Source organism: Acomys russatus, chromosome 4 (genome assembly GCF_903995435.1).
Source record: "Acomys russatus chromosome 4, mAcoRus1.1, whole genome shotgun sequence".
NCBI lineage: Eukaryota > Metazoa > Chordata > Mammalia > Rodentia > Muridae > Acomys > Acomys russatus.
Genome location: NC_067140.1, coordinates 47507279 through 47522149, shown reverse-complemented (window position 1 = coordinate 47522149; position 14871 = coordinate 47507279). Strand labels below are relative to the sequence as shown.

The 14871-nt window shown below is 36.4% G+C and overlaps 1 protein-coding gene across 1 annotated transcript in view; it reads right to left on the bottom strand.

Annotated features, from left to right (window-relative positions):
• Nucleotides 1–14871, bottom strand: part of Slc5a12 (solute carrier family 5 member 12) — a 48993-nt gene that overhangs the window by 33298 nt on the left and 824 nt on the right. Inside the window, exon 2 of the mRNA XM_051144314.1 lies at nt 6845–6910. Within this exon, the coding sequence (XP_051000271.1) occupies nt 6845–6910 (66 nt within the window). The remainder of the gene's footprint in view (nt 1–6844; nt 6911–14871) is intronic.

Genomic DNA, 14871 nt, shown 5'->3' with positions numbered 1-14871 from the left:
TTCTCCTGCTGTGGCACAGGCTGGACAGAGCTCTCGGTTCCACCAGCTCTAAGACTCTGGTTGGACACAGTGTACAGTTTGAATCCAGAATTCCTGGCTGAGATTGGTGGTCAGTTCGGGCCCTGAGTCAATAACTGACCACAGCACGCACTTTGGGCCAAAAGGCCCTAGTGGAGCTTGGTGCGTAGTCCCAGCCCAAAAATTCTGGCTGGGCCCTGTGTGCATTTTGGGCCCAAAATCCCTAGCTGAGCTTGGCAGACGGTTCTGGCCCTGAGAATCTAGCTGAGTTCTGCCCGTGGTTCGGTCCCAGTGCTCCTGGCTGGACTTGGCAGGGAACACAGAAGGCTGTGGATACCTTGGCCTGACCCAACGCTCATTCAGAGACCCAGAACAATTGCAGGATCCACAGCAGAGAGGGACTGAGGATCACTGGCTGTGAGAGACCAGAACAACAGGGCTAACCTCCTAACATCCACACCAGTGAAGCTTTGAGCTCGCAGCCTAGGGAAATCGTAAGAAAACAAGTGAATCTATCATCAGACACCCTCCATTCAACTCTGGAAGCTACCCAACAAAAACAAAGACGGCAAGATGTCTAAAGGACAACGAAAAAGCATACGCAAAAAACCCCAAAACAACATGGCGTCTCCAGTTTCCAGCTATCCCAAAGAAAACCACCCAGAGAACTCAAATACAACGGAAATACAAGAAAATGACCTCAAATCCTTAGTAATGAGGATGATAATGGAGGAAACAAATAAAATTCGTAATCAAATGCAGGAAGACGCAGACAAACAGGTGAGAGACATAAAAGAAGCACATAGAGTGGAACTGGAAAAATTGCAGGAAAATGCAAACAACCAGATGAAAGAAATAGCTAAAACGGTTCAAGCTCTGAAGACCTATAAAGAGGCAATGGAAGAAACTCAGGAATATACAAAAAATCAGATGAAAGAAATCAAAAAATCAGTTCAAGATCTGAAAATGAAAATGGATTCAATGATAAACACACAGACAGAAGAAAAACGAGAACGTGAGACCTCAGAGAAGAAGGCGAGCAACACAGAGGTGAGCTTTTCTAACAGAATCCAAGAGATGGAAGAACGAATCTCAGGGCTAGAAGATACAATCACAGATATTGAATCAACCATTAAAGAAAATGCCAAATCTGGAAAACTCCTGACACAAAACATCCAAGAAATTAAGGACACCATGAAAAGAAGAAATTTGCGGATAATAGGCATTGAAGAAAGAGAAGACATCAGACTCCAGGGCCCAGAAACTATTCTCAACAAAATCATAGAAGAAAATTTCCCCAATCTAAAGAAAGAGATGCCTATAAACATACAAGAGGCCTACAGAACACCAAATAGAATTGACCAGAAAAGAAAACTGCCCGCCACATAATAATCAAAACACAAAACATGCAGAACAAAGAAAAAATATTAAAAGCTGCAAGGGAAAAGGGCCAAATAACATTTAATGGTAAACCTATCAGAATTACACCTGACTTCTCAGCAGAGACCATAAAAGCCAGAAGGGCCTGGACAGAGATCCTGCAAACCCTAAGAGAACACAGATGCCAGGCCAGACTACTTTACCCAGCAAAATTATCAATAACCATTGATGGAGAAAACAAAATATTCCATGACAAAAACAAATTCAAACAGTACCTATCCACAAATCCAGCTTTACAGAAGGTACTAGAAGGAAAACTCCATCCCAAAGGGTCAAGCTACAACCAAAACTACCCAGGAAATAGATAACTATCCCATGGCAAAAACACAACTACACAAACGCTCGACTGGAAACAACATCAAAATTAAGACTCTTAACAGTCACTGGTCATTAATATCTCTCAACATCAATGGCCTCAATTCTCCAATAAAAAGACACAGACTAACCGAATGGGTACATAAACAAGACCCAACATTCTTCTGCATCCAAGAAACACATCTCACCCATAATGAAAGGCATTACCTCAGGGTAAAAGGTTGGAAAAAAATATTCCAAGCAAATGGTCACAAGAAGCAAGCAGGGGTAGCCATTTTAGTATCGAACAAAATAGACTTTCAACCAAAATTAATCAAAAGGGATGAGGAAGGACACTTCATACTCATCAAAGGTAAAGTCAACCAAGATGACATCACAATTCTGAACATCTATGCTCCCAATACAAGGGCACCCACATATGTAAAAGATCTCCTAAAAAAGCTTAAACCACACATCGATCCCCACACAATAATAGTGGGAGACTTCAACACCCCACTCTCACTGAAGGATAAGTCATTGAAACAGAAACTAAGCCGAGAAATAACATCATTAACCAATGCCATGGGTCAAATGGATCTAACAGATATCTATAGAACCTTTCACCCAAACAAGAAAGAATACACCTTCTTCTCTGCACCCCATGGAACCTTCTCCAAAATTGATCACATCGTAGGTCACAAAGCAAGCCTCAACAGATACAAGAGGATTGAAATAATACCTTGTATCCTATCAGATCACCATGCTCTTAGGCTGCAATTCAACAACAACAGAAATAACAAAAAGCCTACACGTTTGTGGAAACTAAACAACTCTCTGCTAAATGACACCTGGGTCAGGGAAGAAATAAAGAAAGAAATCAAGGAGTTTCTGAAATTCAATGAAAATGAAGAAACAACATACCCAAATTTGTGGGATACATTGAAAGCAGTGCTAAGAGGAAAATTCATAGCACTAAGTGCCTTTAAAAAGAAATTGGAAACATCGCACATAAGCATCTTAACAACACAACTGGAAGCCCTAGAAAAAAAAGAAGCAGAAACACCCAAGAGGAGTAGACGCCTGGAAATTATCAAACTCAGGGCTGAAATTAACAAATTAGAAACTAAGAAAACAGTCCAAAGAATCAACAAAACCAAGAGCTGGTTCTTTGAGAAAATCAACAAGATAGACAGACCATTAGCCAAACTAACTAAAAGGCAGAGAGACAGTATTGAAATCAACAAAATCAGAAATGAAAAGGGAGACATAACAACAGACACTGAAGAAATTCAAAGAATCATAAGATCCTACTTTGAAGGCATATACGCCACAAAATTTGAAAATCTAAGGGAAATGGACGATTTTCTTGATCAAGTTCACTTGCCAAAGTTGAGTGAAGAACAGATAAACAAGTTAAATAGTCCCATTTCCCCGACAGAAATAGAAGCAATCATCGATGGTCTCCCAACCAAAAAAGCCCAGGGCCAGATGGTTTCAGTGCAGAATTCTACCAGACCTTTAAGGGCGAGCTAATACCGATACTCTTCAAGCTACTCCAAAAGATAGAAATGGATGGAAAATTACCAAATTCATTCTATGAGGCCATAGTCTCATTGATACCTAAACCTCACAAAGACTCAACAAAGAAAGAGAATTTCAGACCAATTTCTCTTATGAACATAGATGCAAAAATACTAAATAAAATACTTGCAAAACGAATACAGGAGCACATCAAAGATATCATTCATCATGACCAAGTAGGCTTCATTCCAGGCATGCAGGGATGGTTTAATATACGGAAATCCATCAATGTAATCCATCATATAAACAAACTGAAAATAAAAAACCACATGATTATCTCCTTGGATGCAGAGAAAGCATTTGATAAAATTCAACACCCATTCATGTTTAAAGTTTTAGAGAGATCGGGGATACAAGGCACTTTCCTCAACATAATAAAGGCTATATACAGCAAGCCAATAGCCAAAATCAAAGTAAATGGTGAGATACTCAAGGAAATTCCTCTCAAATCGGGAACAAGGCAAGGCTGCCCACTCTCTCCATATCTCTTCAATATAGTACTCGAAGTTCTAGCCAGAGCAATAAGACAACAAAAGGAGATCAAGGGGATCCAAATGGGAAAGGAGGAAGTCAAATTATCCCTCTTTGCAGATGATATGATAGTGTACATAAGTGACCCTCAAAACTCCACCAGAGAACTCCTAAAGCTGATAAACACCTTCAGCAAATTGGCTGGATACAAAATTAACTCAAAAAAGTCTGTAGCCTTCCTATACACAAATGACAAGCTTGCAGAGGAAGAAATTAGGAAAACCACACCCTTCACATTAGCCACAAGCAATATAAAATATCTAGGAGTTACCCTAACTAAGCAAGTGAAGGACTTGTATGAAAAAAATTTCAAAACTCTGAAGAAAGAGATTGAAGATGACCTGAGAAGATGGCGTGATCTTCCTTGCTCATGGATCGGGAGAATTAACATAGTAAAAATGGCCATCCTACCAAAAGCAATCTATAGATTCAATGCAATCCCTATCAAAATAACTACACAATTTTTTAAAGACATTGAAAGTTCAATTCTGAACTTCATATGGAAAAACAAAAAACCCAGAATAGCTAAAACAATCTTGTACAATAAAAGATGCTCCGGCGGAATCTCCATACCTGATCTCAAACTGTACTATAAAGCAATAGTACTTAAAACAGCATGGTACTGGCACAGCAACAGGCTGGTTGATCAGTGGAATCGAATTGAAGACCCAGATATGAATCCACACACATATGGTCACTTGATTTTTGACAAAGAAGCCAAATCCATTCAATGGAAAAAGGATAGCATCTTCAACAAATGGTGCTGGTCTAACTGGAGGTCTATGTGTAAAAAAATGAAACTGGACCCATATTTGTCACCTTGCACAAAACTCAAATCCAAGTGGATTAAAGACCTCAACATAAAACCAGAGACACTAACTCACTTAGAAGAAAAAGTGGGAAAGAGCCTGGAACATATTGGCACAGGAGACAACTTCCTGAACAGAACACCAACGGCCCAGGCCTTAATGTCAACCATTAATAAATGGGACCTCATGAGGCTGAGAAGCTTCTGTAAGGCAGGAGACACTGTCAAGAGAACAAAGCGACAGCCTACAGACTGGGAAAAAATCTTCACCAACCCTACATCTGACAAAGGTCTAATATCCAAAATATATAAAGAACTCAAGAAATTAAACACCACCAAACCGAATAACCCAATTGAGAAATGGGGCTTGGAACTAAACAGAGAATTCTCAACAGAGGAGTATCAAATGGCTGAGAAACACTTAAAGAAATGCTCAACCTCCTTAGTCATCAGGGAAATGCAAATCAAAACAACTCTGAGATTCCATCTTACACCCATCAGAATGGCTAAGATCAAAATTCAAGCGACACCACATGCTGGCGAGGATGTGGGGAGAGAGGAACACTCCTTCATTGCTGGTGGGAATGCAAACTAGTACAGCCACTTTGGAAATCTATCTGGTGCTATCTCAGAAAAATGGGAATAGGGCTTCCTCAAGACCCAGCTATTCCACTCCTTGGAATATACCCAGAAGATGCTCCAGCACACAACAAGAAAATTTGCTCAACCATGTTCATAGCAGCCTTATTCATAATAGCCAGAACATGGAAACAGCCTAAGTGTCCCTCAGTAGAAGAGTGGATAAAGAAACTGTGGTACATATACACTATGGAATACTACTCAGCTATTAAAAACAAGGAATTCCCGAAATTTGTGGATAAATGGATTGAGCTAGAAATGATCATAATGAGTGAGTTAACCCAGAAGCAGAAAGAATCAAATGGTATATACTCACTTATATCTGCATACTAGCCCAAGGGCATGTCCCACAAAAGCCTTCACTTACCAGGAAACTGGGACAGAGGGGAAGGCATCCTATTGGGACTCTAAATGAGAGACGCATGGGAGAACAGCAAAATAAAAGGATCCAGAGGGTCCTAGAAATCTACAAGTAGAACAATATGATAGGCAGATTTGGGCCCAGGGGTCCCGCTCAAACTAAGGCACCAGCCAAGGACAATACAGGAGGTAAACTTTAAACCCCTTCCCAGATCTAGCCAATGGTCAGAATATTCTCCACAGTTGAGTGGAGAGTGTGATACGACTTTCTCACATACTCTAGTGCCTCACATTTGACCATGTCCCCTGGAGGGGGAGACCTGGTGGCACTCAGAGGAAGGACAGCAAGTAGCAAAGAAGAGACTTGATACACTATGAGAATATATAGGGGACGTAATCCCCCTCAGGAACAGTCATAGGGGAGGGGAATAATGGAAAAATGGGGGGGGAGGAATGGGAGGATACAAGGGATGGGATAAACATTGAGATGTAACAAGAATAAATTAATAAAAAAAAAATAAATAAATAATAAAAAAAAAAAAAAAAAAAAAAGAAGGAAATAAATTTGCAGAAAAATGTTTCTTCTAGGCATCTTGACAGTTTGTTTATATATATATATATATATATATATATATATATATATATATATATACACTCACACACATGTATATATACATATATACATATGTGTATATACACATATATGTATATATACATATATATGTATATATGTGTATATATATGTGTATATATACATATATGTGTGTGTGTGTATATATATATATATATATATATATATATATGCATAGTGTTTGTTTTGAGACAAGGAGACAAGGTTTGTTTTGAGACTGGTTAAGGTCACTCACTATGTGAACGAGTGTGTCTGTGAATTCAGGGCTATCCAACTGTATCTTCTACACAAACATTGAGACTAAAGGCCTGGGCTAAGATACAATTTGTTTCTAGTTGTTATTTCAGAAACAAAGACTCTATGCTGAGTGGATACATCTCAAGATAATTACACATCTTTAAAGCGCTATCTTTTAGAAGACTGTAGTAACTTCTTACCATCGAAGTTGGTTTTACTGAGATAATTTACCCCAAAATAAACAGAACTGTAGCTATATCTGGTCACCCTCACTTTTTAGTCCTGCCACATCCCTTGCTCCTCACCGTCTGCACAATGTAGATGACAGTTGCTGCATAGCGAACTGGTTTGTTGAATCGTAGCTGTAGGTACTAAAACACAGAAAGACATACAGTCAGTGGGTTTTAGATGAGAGTTGTCTTAGTTCATGTTCTATTACTGTGAAGAGACATCATGACTATGGAAACTCTTATAGAGGAAAGCATTTATTTGGGAGTTGATTGCAGTTTCAGAGATTTAGTTCATGTCATCAGAATGAGACACTTGGTGGCACACCAGCTGGAGAAGTAGTTGAGAATTCTACATTGTCATCCACAGGCAGTAGAGTGAACCACTGAATCTGCCTTGGGTGTTGTTTTTTTGTTTTTGTTTTTGTTGGTTTTTTTGTTGTGTTTTAAAACTTTAAAAAAATTACATATGCATTTATATTATTTTACATATATACAATAAACTACCTGTAGCAAGAATAACTATGACAAAATCAGGAATTATGTAAATGTTACATTCTTAGTGTTTTGGCTATTTGTACTTGCAAAGCCCAACTGCAGTGACACACTTCCTCCAACAAGGCCACTTTTCTTAGTCCTTCTTAAGCAGTGCCACTCACTGATGACTATGAGCCATGGGGCCCATACTTCTTCAAACCACCACAGGTTGCTGGTCTTGTATCAGTTTCTTGGTATTCCTTTGAATATAGGAGTTGGGTTCATAATATTTATTTTATGGTACATATCTTTGGAAGCAACAGGAGAACAAAAACCGTGGATTGTTAAAAGTCAAACATATATTAAAATCTAGTTCTTCATACTTCTCACAATAGTTATGGAAAGTAAGTAGGCCACTTACATGAATATTTACATATTATTATTTTCTACCCAGGGGTCTTCCTGCTGGACACACTGTTTCAAGGTATCTTTTATGTCCCTTCTGCTCAGGATTTATTCTAAATCTTTGTGGTTTTTTTTTTTTTTTTCTGGACTAATTCTGTAGCCCTTTCATTGGCTGATTTAAAACTAAGCCTTGGCAGTATGTTCTATCAGTGTACACCAACTTCATTGTCTCTCTCCCGACAACTCAGTTATACCATTCTGAAAATCTCCAGTGATTATTGTTGCAAAGCACTGTATGCGTCTCTCTGTGGCTTGGTCTGCTCCATTGCCTGGCCACACCTGTCTAATTAAGTTATACCTGTACTTTCTCATAGTTTGTTTTACAGATTAAATAATTATTTATAGCTGAACAGGTAATTATTATTTTTATATTTTTAATATTTTATTTATCATAGAATCACATCACTTTCCCCTTCCATTTTATTCCTTCTGCCACTTCCAGCTACCCTCCCTCAAGTCTTTTCTATTCCACGCTCAAGTTGATAGCTTCTTTTTCTTTTATTATTGTTGTTATATATGTATGTGACATAAATATGTCTGTGTCTATATGCACAAATATCTATAAATATAGCCTATTAAGCCCTTTCTTGTTGTTTGTGCATATATTGTATTAAAGATGACCATTGTGTATTTGACAACCAACAAGGGGTAGTTGTACCCAGCTTCAGCACCTACCAACCACAGTTACCAGCATGGCAAAAAATTTATAAAGGTGCAATAAGTTTCACTCTCATGTTGCTAGGAACCAACAACTGTTTTTTTTTTTTTTTTTTTTTTTTTTACTTCTCCAGAATTAATTAAAAATGAGAAAGACATTCTCCTCAAATTTAAAGTTTCAAATTTGTTCCCAACACTTTTAGTTATTTCTCAGTAAGATTGATCCAGATGGCATCCGTATTTCTATGCATAGTCTTCTTTCTTAGCTCTGTTTCTTAGATATACTGAATATATTCAATACCATCAGTCCCTCTCTGGCTCTGTGTGCATAAGGGTGTCTTAACACTGTAGAAATTTATAATGTTTCATTTATGAAGAACAAAAAATCCAAAATGAATTTCCTTAGGCCAAATCACTGTTGTGGTGCCACATTCTCACAGAAGTGCTTAACGTTTATGCAGCTTTGAATTTCTCTGCACTCTTGGTATCTACTGGTAATCCTTTAGTTCTAGCTCCATTGCCCTGGATTCTGGTACCAGCTTCTATGATCTAAGTGTATTTTCTTATGCATCAAATCATAGACTTCCACATCTGAAAGATTGTATATGCTCTTTCTTTCAATGTATTTTTCACTCATCTATTGGTTTCTTTGATGGATATATAAGCTTTAAACTACAATAGAAAGCAAAAACTGAGTCTACCAGAAAAAAACTGCATATTTCATTCCTGGTTTTACACATTCTAGAGGTAATATTTAGTATCACCATATTTCTTTCTTAGACTTGGCTCATCCACAGTACTTTCTAATTCAAGACACAGTAAATCTACTTTCATGGTCACTCACACTGAAATAATAATAATATGAAGCTAATATCACCTCTTCTTCAGCTCTTACAACTGACATCCAGTTCATGCAAGGAGCCTGGTACCCACACCACACTTTCAAACAAAGACGCTTAATTCATTTCTTCTGATGTGGCCTTAAAACAACCTTTTCCGGTATATTGTGGCAACAGATTCCTATTTAGCTCAATTGCATTAGTGGTCCAAACACTAAAATTGATTCCCAGCATACAGCTAGAATATGCCCCTGAAACAGAAACCGCAGAAAACATGCCACTCCTCAACAGTATAATGACTGATTTATTTAAACTAAAACCCTCATAATATTGGATTAGTTCTTATCAGATATTAAAATATATTTTAGGACAAATATTTTGTAATAATTTTACTGAAGTAATGTTATATAATATTTAGATATATTACTTATCAAAATATTAATACCACAGACTGAAATTCACTAAAGAATTAAAATTGAATTACCAAAATATAACACATTGGTACAATACCTCATATTTGAGTAGAAATAGATATATATAGATATATATACACATATATATATGATGTGTGTGAAGAATAATCTTACATTTGAATTCTATACCACTTTATCTAAAATTAAACTTATTTTGCATCTATATACAAAATTCTATACCAGTGAATTAAAAATAACCTTGTGAGTGACAATTCAGGCATTAAGTTGAGGAGTGCATTCAGTAATTGACTTTTTGCCCCATCATCCCTTTATATTTCTATATTCCCCCTTCTTTCTTTTCAACCCCTATCTCCAAACCTAAGAATGGAAGGTAAAGGAAAAGAGAGACATCCCTAAGTCCAACCTTGTTTTCTCTCTAAATAAGGCCAAGAACAACTTGTAACCAACTCTCATTGAAAATAACCCTCTATAGGCCAAGAAAACAACCAAAAAACCCACCCGACCCCCTTAAAGGAAATGAGTGTCATTCACTTAAGGTTTCTTCTCACTGATTGGAGACAAATAGTACATTTTTAGGAGGCCAAATAAAATTGGGGAAGTGGTTATACAAACTAGTAACAGTATTTGTGGTTCAGTTTCTAAATGTTGGGAAATTTGTATGTATATAACTCAATTATAATACAATGTTTACTTCCAATACTTTGAAAGTGCTATTGCAGGCTGTTTAGGATAAATAAGTTATGCGAGTTAATTGTTAGTTGATCAAATCATAGTCATATCAATTGCTAGCCTAATTTTATCATAAGCATATACATCTTATGTGCAACAGATAGATATGATTCTATAGAAAGATAAGATAAAGTAGATAAGGTCTTCAAAAACCTTAGAGACATACAGAATATGGCATTTTTAAATGTTTTTATTATTTTAAAGACACATTTACAATGAAACAGGTTAACTCCTGCCAACACCCTGCCTACCTCAAAGAGGATGATGAGCATCAAAGAACCTCCTTATGGAGATGGCCTCAAATGTGGCAAGTAAGCCACTTGGAAAAATGTCCTCATTTCTACCACAGGCAGAATTCTGCCAAAAAAAGGGCAAACTTAGATGCAGGCAGAGTCAACAGGCAAACTCTGCCAAGACAGGGTAAGCAAATCCTCTATAGTTTCTGCCTCACAAATATGTCTGTTAGATATACTGGGCCAGAAGGCTGAAGACGATGTTCCAACATAATAGAGAGTTTTGGGTAGCAAACTGTGTCTGTCATCTTCTCATTTGGAAAGCTACTAACCTGCACTCCTGGCATACTCAGATAATCAAATTTACTCCTTCTCAAGTCTCTGATCGAGTTAATAACCAGGTAGCTTAGTTTTACAATAAAGCTTAGTTGTTTAGGAGTTAAGATGTTTTTACGTCTCGATAGATGTTTTATGTTGATAATGATACGATATGATAGATATTGATTTACATTCAGAATTTTAGATGTACTAAGATAGGAAAGATGTTTTCTTCAAGGTTGCCAAATACAAATAGCCAAAACACTATGAATGTAACATTTATATAATTCCTGATTGTTCTATGGTTCTTCTTGCTATAGGTATTTATTGTATATATGTGGAATAATGCAGATATATTTGCAAAAAAGAAAAAAGAAAGAAGTAGAAAGCTTACGGGTTATCCAATATAAGAAGCTGGACATAATAATAGTATATGAAACATTTTAAACAGTTTAAGAGTGTTTTGAAGCCATGCTTATTAGCACAGAAAAAAGAAAATAAGCTAAACTGAATGAAGATGGCATGATAAATCTAATTATAAACCATGAAACTGGAGATAGTAAAAATTTATGCTATTGAAATTGAATGGTGCTTCACACAGTGGTGCACTTCTTTAAACCAAGCACTTGGGAGGCAGAGGAAGGAGGATCTCTGAGTTTAAGGTCAACCTGATCTACAAATTGAGTTGTGGGATAGCCAGGGTTACACACATAGAAGCCCTGTCTCAAAAAACAAAAACACAAAAACAAAACAAAACAAAAAGAAGGAAATTGAGCTAAGCCTAACTTAGACCACATGGGTAAAAATAATACTTATACTTTGAGATGGGATGAGGTGTGATAAAATTGCACAGATGCATAGTTTCGTTCTGAAGTCCCACTTCCTTTCCAAGCACCCAACCAGTTGTCAATTGTTGTATTTACCCACTGTGTTGTTAGTTTCTGTCATCTTGAAACAAACTGGAATCAAGAGAAGGAACTTTAATTGAGCAATAGGTCCTTCAAGTTTGTGGAGCATTTTATGAATTAGTGATTCATAAGGGATGGACTAGCCCACTGGAGATACTGCCTCCCTTGGGGAAATATCCCTGGGTTGAATAAGAAAATGGACTGGGCAAGCCATGTAACTAGGGTGTCACTATGCTCTCTGTTTCAGTTCCTGCCTCAGGTTCCTCTCTTGAGTTCCTGCTTGAGCTTTCTTCTATGCTGAATTGTGATCTGTAAGACAAGATAAACATTTTCCTCCATAACTTGTTTTCAGGCAGTGTTTTATCACAGCAGCTGAAAGCAAACTAAAATTCCCATCCCAAAAGTGATTGGCTGAAACTCCAAGAAAAACTATTCATCACAAGAGTAAGGGCTAGTCCTCCACTATTTTTCCAGGCTCTGCTGTAGCTCTAGTCAACTTGCAAAAAATCAATGGCTTGAAGTATATAATGTCCAGTATATATATACACACACATATATACATATATATACATACATACATATATATATATGGAGGTGGGCAATCAGCTAGCTTGCATGTGTGTGTGTGTGTGTGTGTGTGTGTCCCCAGAACAAGACCAGCTGAGAAAAGCTTGCTTGCACAGCAATATAATAGCAGTATTCCAAGGGAAAACATGGAAGCTATAAACTTTATGAAGTCTAGAACCCAAACTCCCTAACTGTTTGAAAATTTTTAATCATCAAAGCAAATGACAAAGCTGGTTGATGATCAAGTAGTGGATAACATAGTCCACTTATTTTAGTCTTTCATACCTGAAAAGTCCCTAACCGCATGTATTTTACAATAAAATGGGGTATAAAGAAAGAAATCGCAAATAATACAGTGTTGTGCATAGGGAACAGTGAAAAAATAGAAATGCTGACATAGTCTTCTAGCCATATTTGTAAAAATAACTCCATATAATATCTCCTCCACTGTATAAATCCTTCAAGAAAGAAGTTATTATTAAAAGTATGCTGCAGTATGAAAACTAGATGCTTGAGAAATTTCTTCTGTCATGCAGCTAGCATTTGACAAAAGTGTCATTCAAAGCCAAGTAGGCTTACTTTAGGAGTCCTACTGCTCATCGCTAGGTCATACTGCCAATTCTTGTAAAGTAAGGGGTGATCCCAAAGTAGCCTTACAAGTACTTTATACAATCTCCATATCTCTTGTTACAGTACCATGGGCTGTAAAGAATTCTGAGGAAAGCAATAGTACTTTTAAACAGGTTTGTATACCAAATTTAACATGCAAAATTGAAAAGAGTCTTAAATCTCTTCAGATTTGGCCTGGCTTGCTACCTTGAGAGGCATGCACCACAGGTGCCTCGTGTTAGAGTTCATGATTCCCTGCAGACCATGTGTTTGTGATTCGCTTATTTGCTTTGCAATTGTCTTTCACTTTACTAAAGTCAGTTACAAGCTACAAGCTTTGGCAGGTTACTCCATTTGGTTATATTATTCATTTATTATTTATTATTCATTATATTATTATATTATATTATATTATTCATTTATTTTTAGGTAAAGAAAATCTTTGTTAGCCTAACTATGTATTTCCAAGGCCATATTCACTCAAAATTGGCTACAGAATAAACTGTCTTTTATTCCCAGAGGTGAAAGCTCTGATTTTTCTACTGACAAATATCAAATGAGTTAATACAAGTAGAAGACTTGTAACACTACACAGCACACAATGGATTACAGAACATATGATTGTTTTATGGTAGACCCATTAGAAAGAAAACTGTTTTGATTGTCACAAATTGTAGTGCCTGAAAACACTTAACTCTAATTGTCTAAGAGATAAAAGTCCTCCAAAGATGACAGGGGAAAATATTCAGACAATTATGGTCAAAATGTCCGTTCCTTGGGAATGCTGCGCTCTCTGTAGTCTCCATTGTTGGTGCAGTTCGAATGAATGAGCAGAGTTCAGAGGTCTTCACGTTCACATTTAAAACTAGATAAACAACCTCGTTTTTTTTTTTTTTTAGCTTGAATTCATTTTTAATTTCATTTTATGCAATGTGTAGATAGTTCCCTGTTCTCTGCATTTAGAAGTATACACAGTACAACTCTGTTAATTCTGTAAGTAATTTTATAATTATGATGTAACTCTATCCTTCTTCAAAACATTCAAAATAAACCCTTGATGAGCAAAAAAAAAAAAATTGTTTTATGTATTTGTTTGTCTCTTTTGCTTGAAACTAAGTCCCATGATGGCAGAGAAAGTACTGTAGGAGTAGTTACTGAATGAATCGCTAATTATAACATAGATTCCAAGAAGAAACATGGACATAAGAGTTAAAATGTTTTAAAAATTTCTAGAACAAAACTAGAAAACTCAGCAATATCTTTTCCAGCCAAGTCTTTATTTATGGATGGGAAAATCTAGGCAATATTTATAGTTTCAAAAGTACATTATAATTTAATGGCATATTGCACATTTTATACAGCTAAGGATAAATTTAGTTATTTTCTCTTGAGTTTTGTCTCAGATTGTGCCTGTTAAATTGTCCAACTGTGATTAAATTTTTATCATCATGATAATTAATGTTGAACATCTGCGATATAGTCAGCTGTGAAACTGTATTTCTTAAGACCTTCTGCTAAGTATTTATTTTGTCCAAATGGCTTTGAAAGGCTAGAGAAACATTTTATGATAAATTATCTCACAGATTTTTAAAGTAAGTTTTTGTGAGTTTTTTGCTGTGACTTTTTAGGGTTTCTATTGCCAATGAAATTCAATATTTTTTCTTCACAAAACTGATTTATAATCACATCTAAAATACTGGGCATGAAAGTCCAGATTGAACATGTTGCTTTTGTTAAGCATGGATTCAACACCAAAATTCCATGGTCTTATTTCCCACTTGTTACAATAATTTCTATATTTTTACTATTTTGCAATTTCATCCTATTTCTCACTTCTCAAAAATATTTCCACCTGCTACTTAAAAGTAG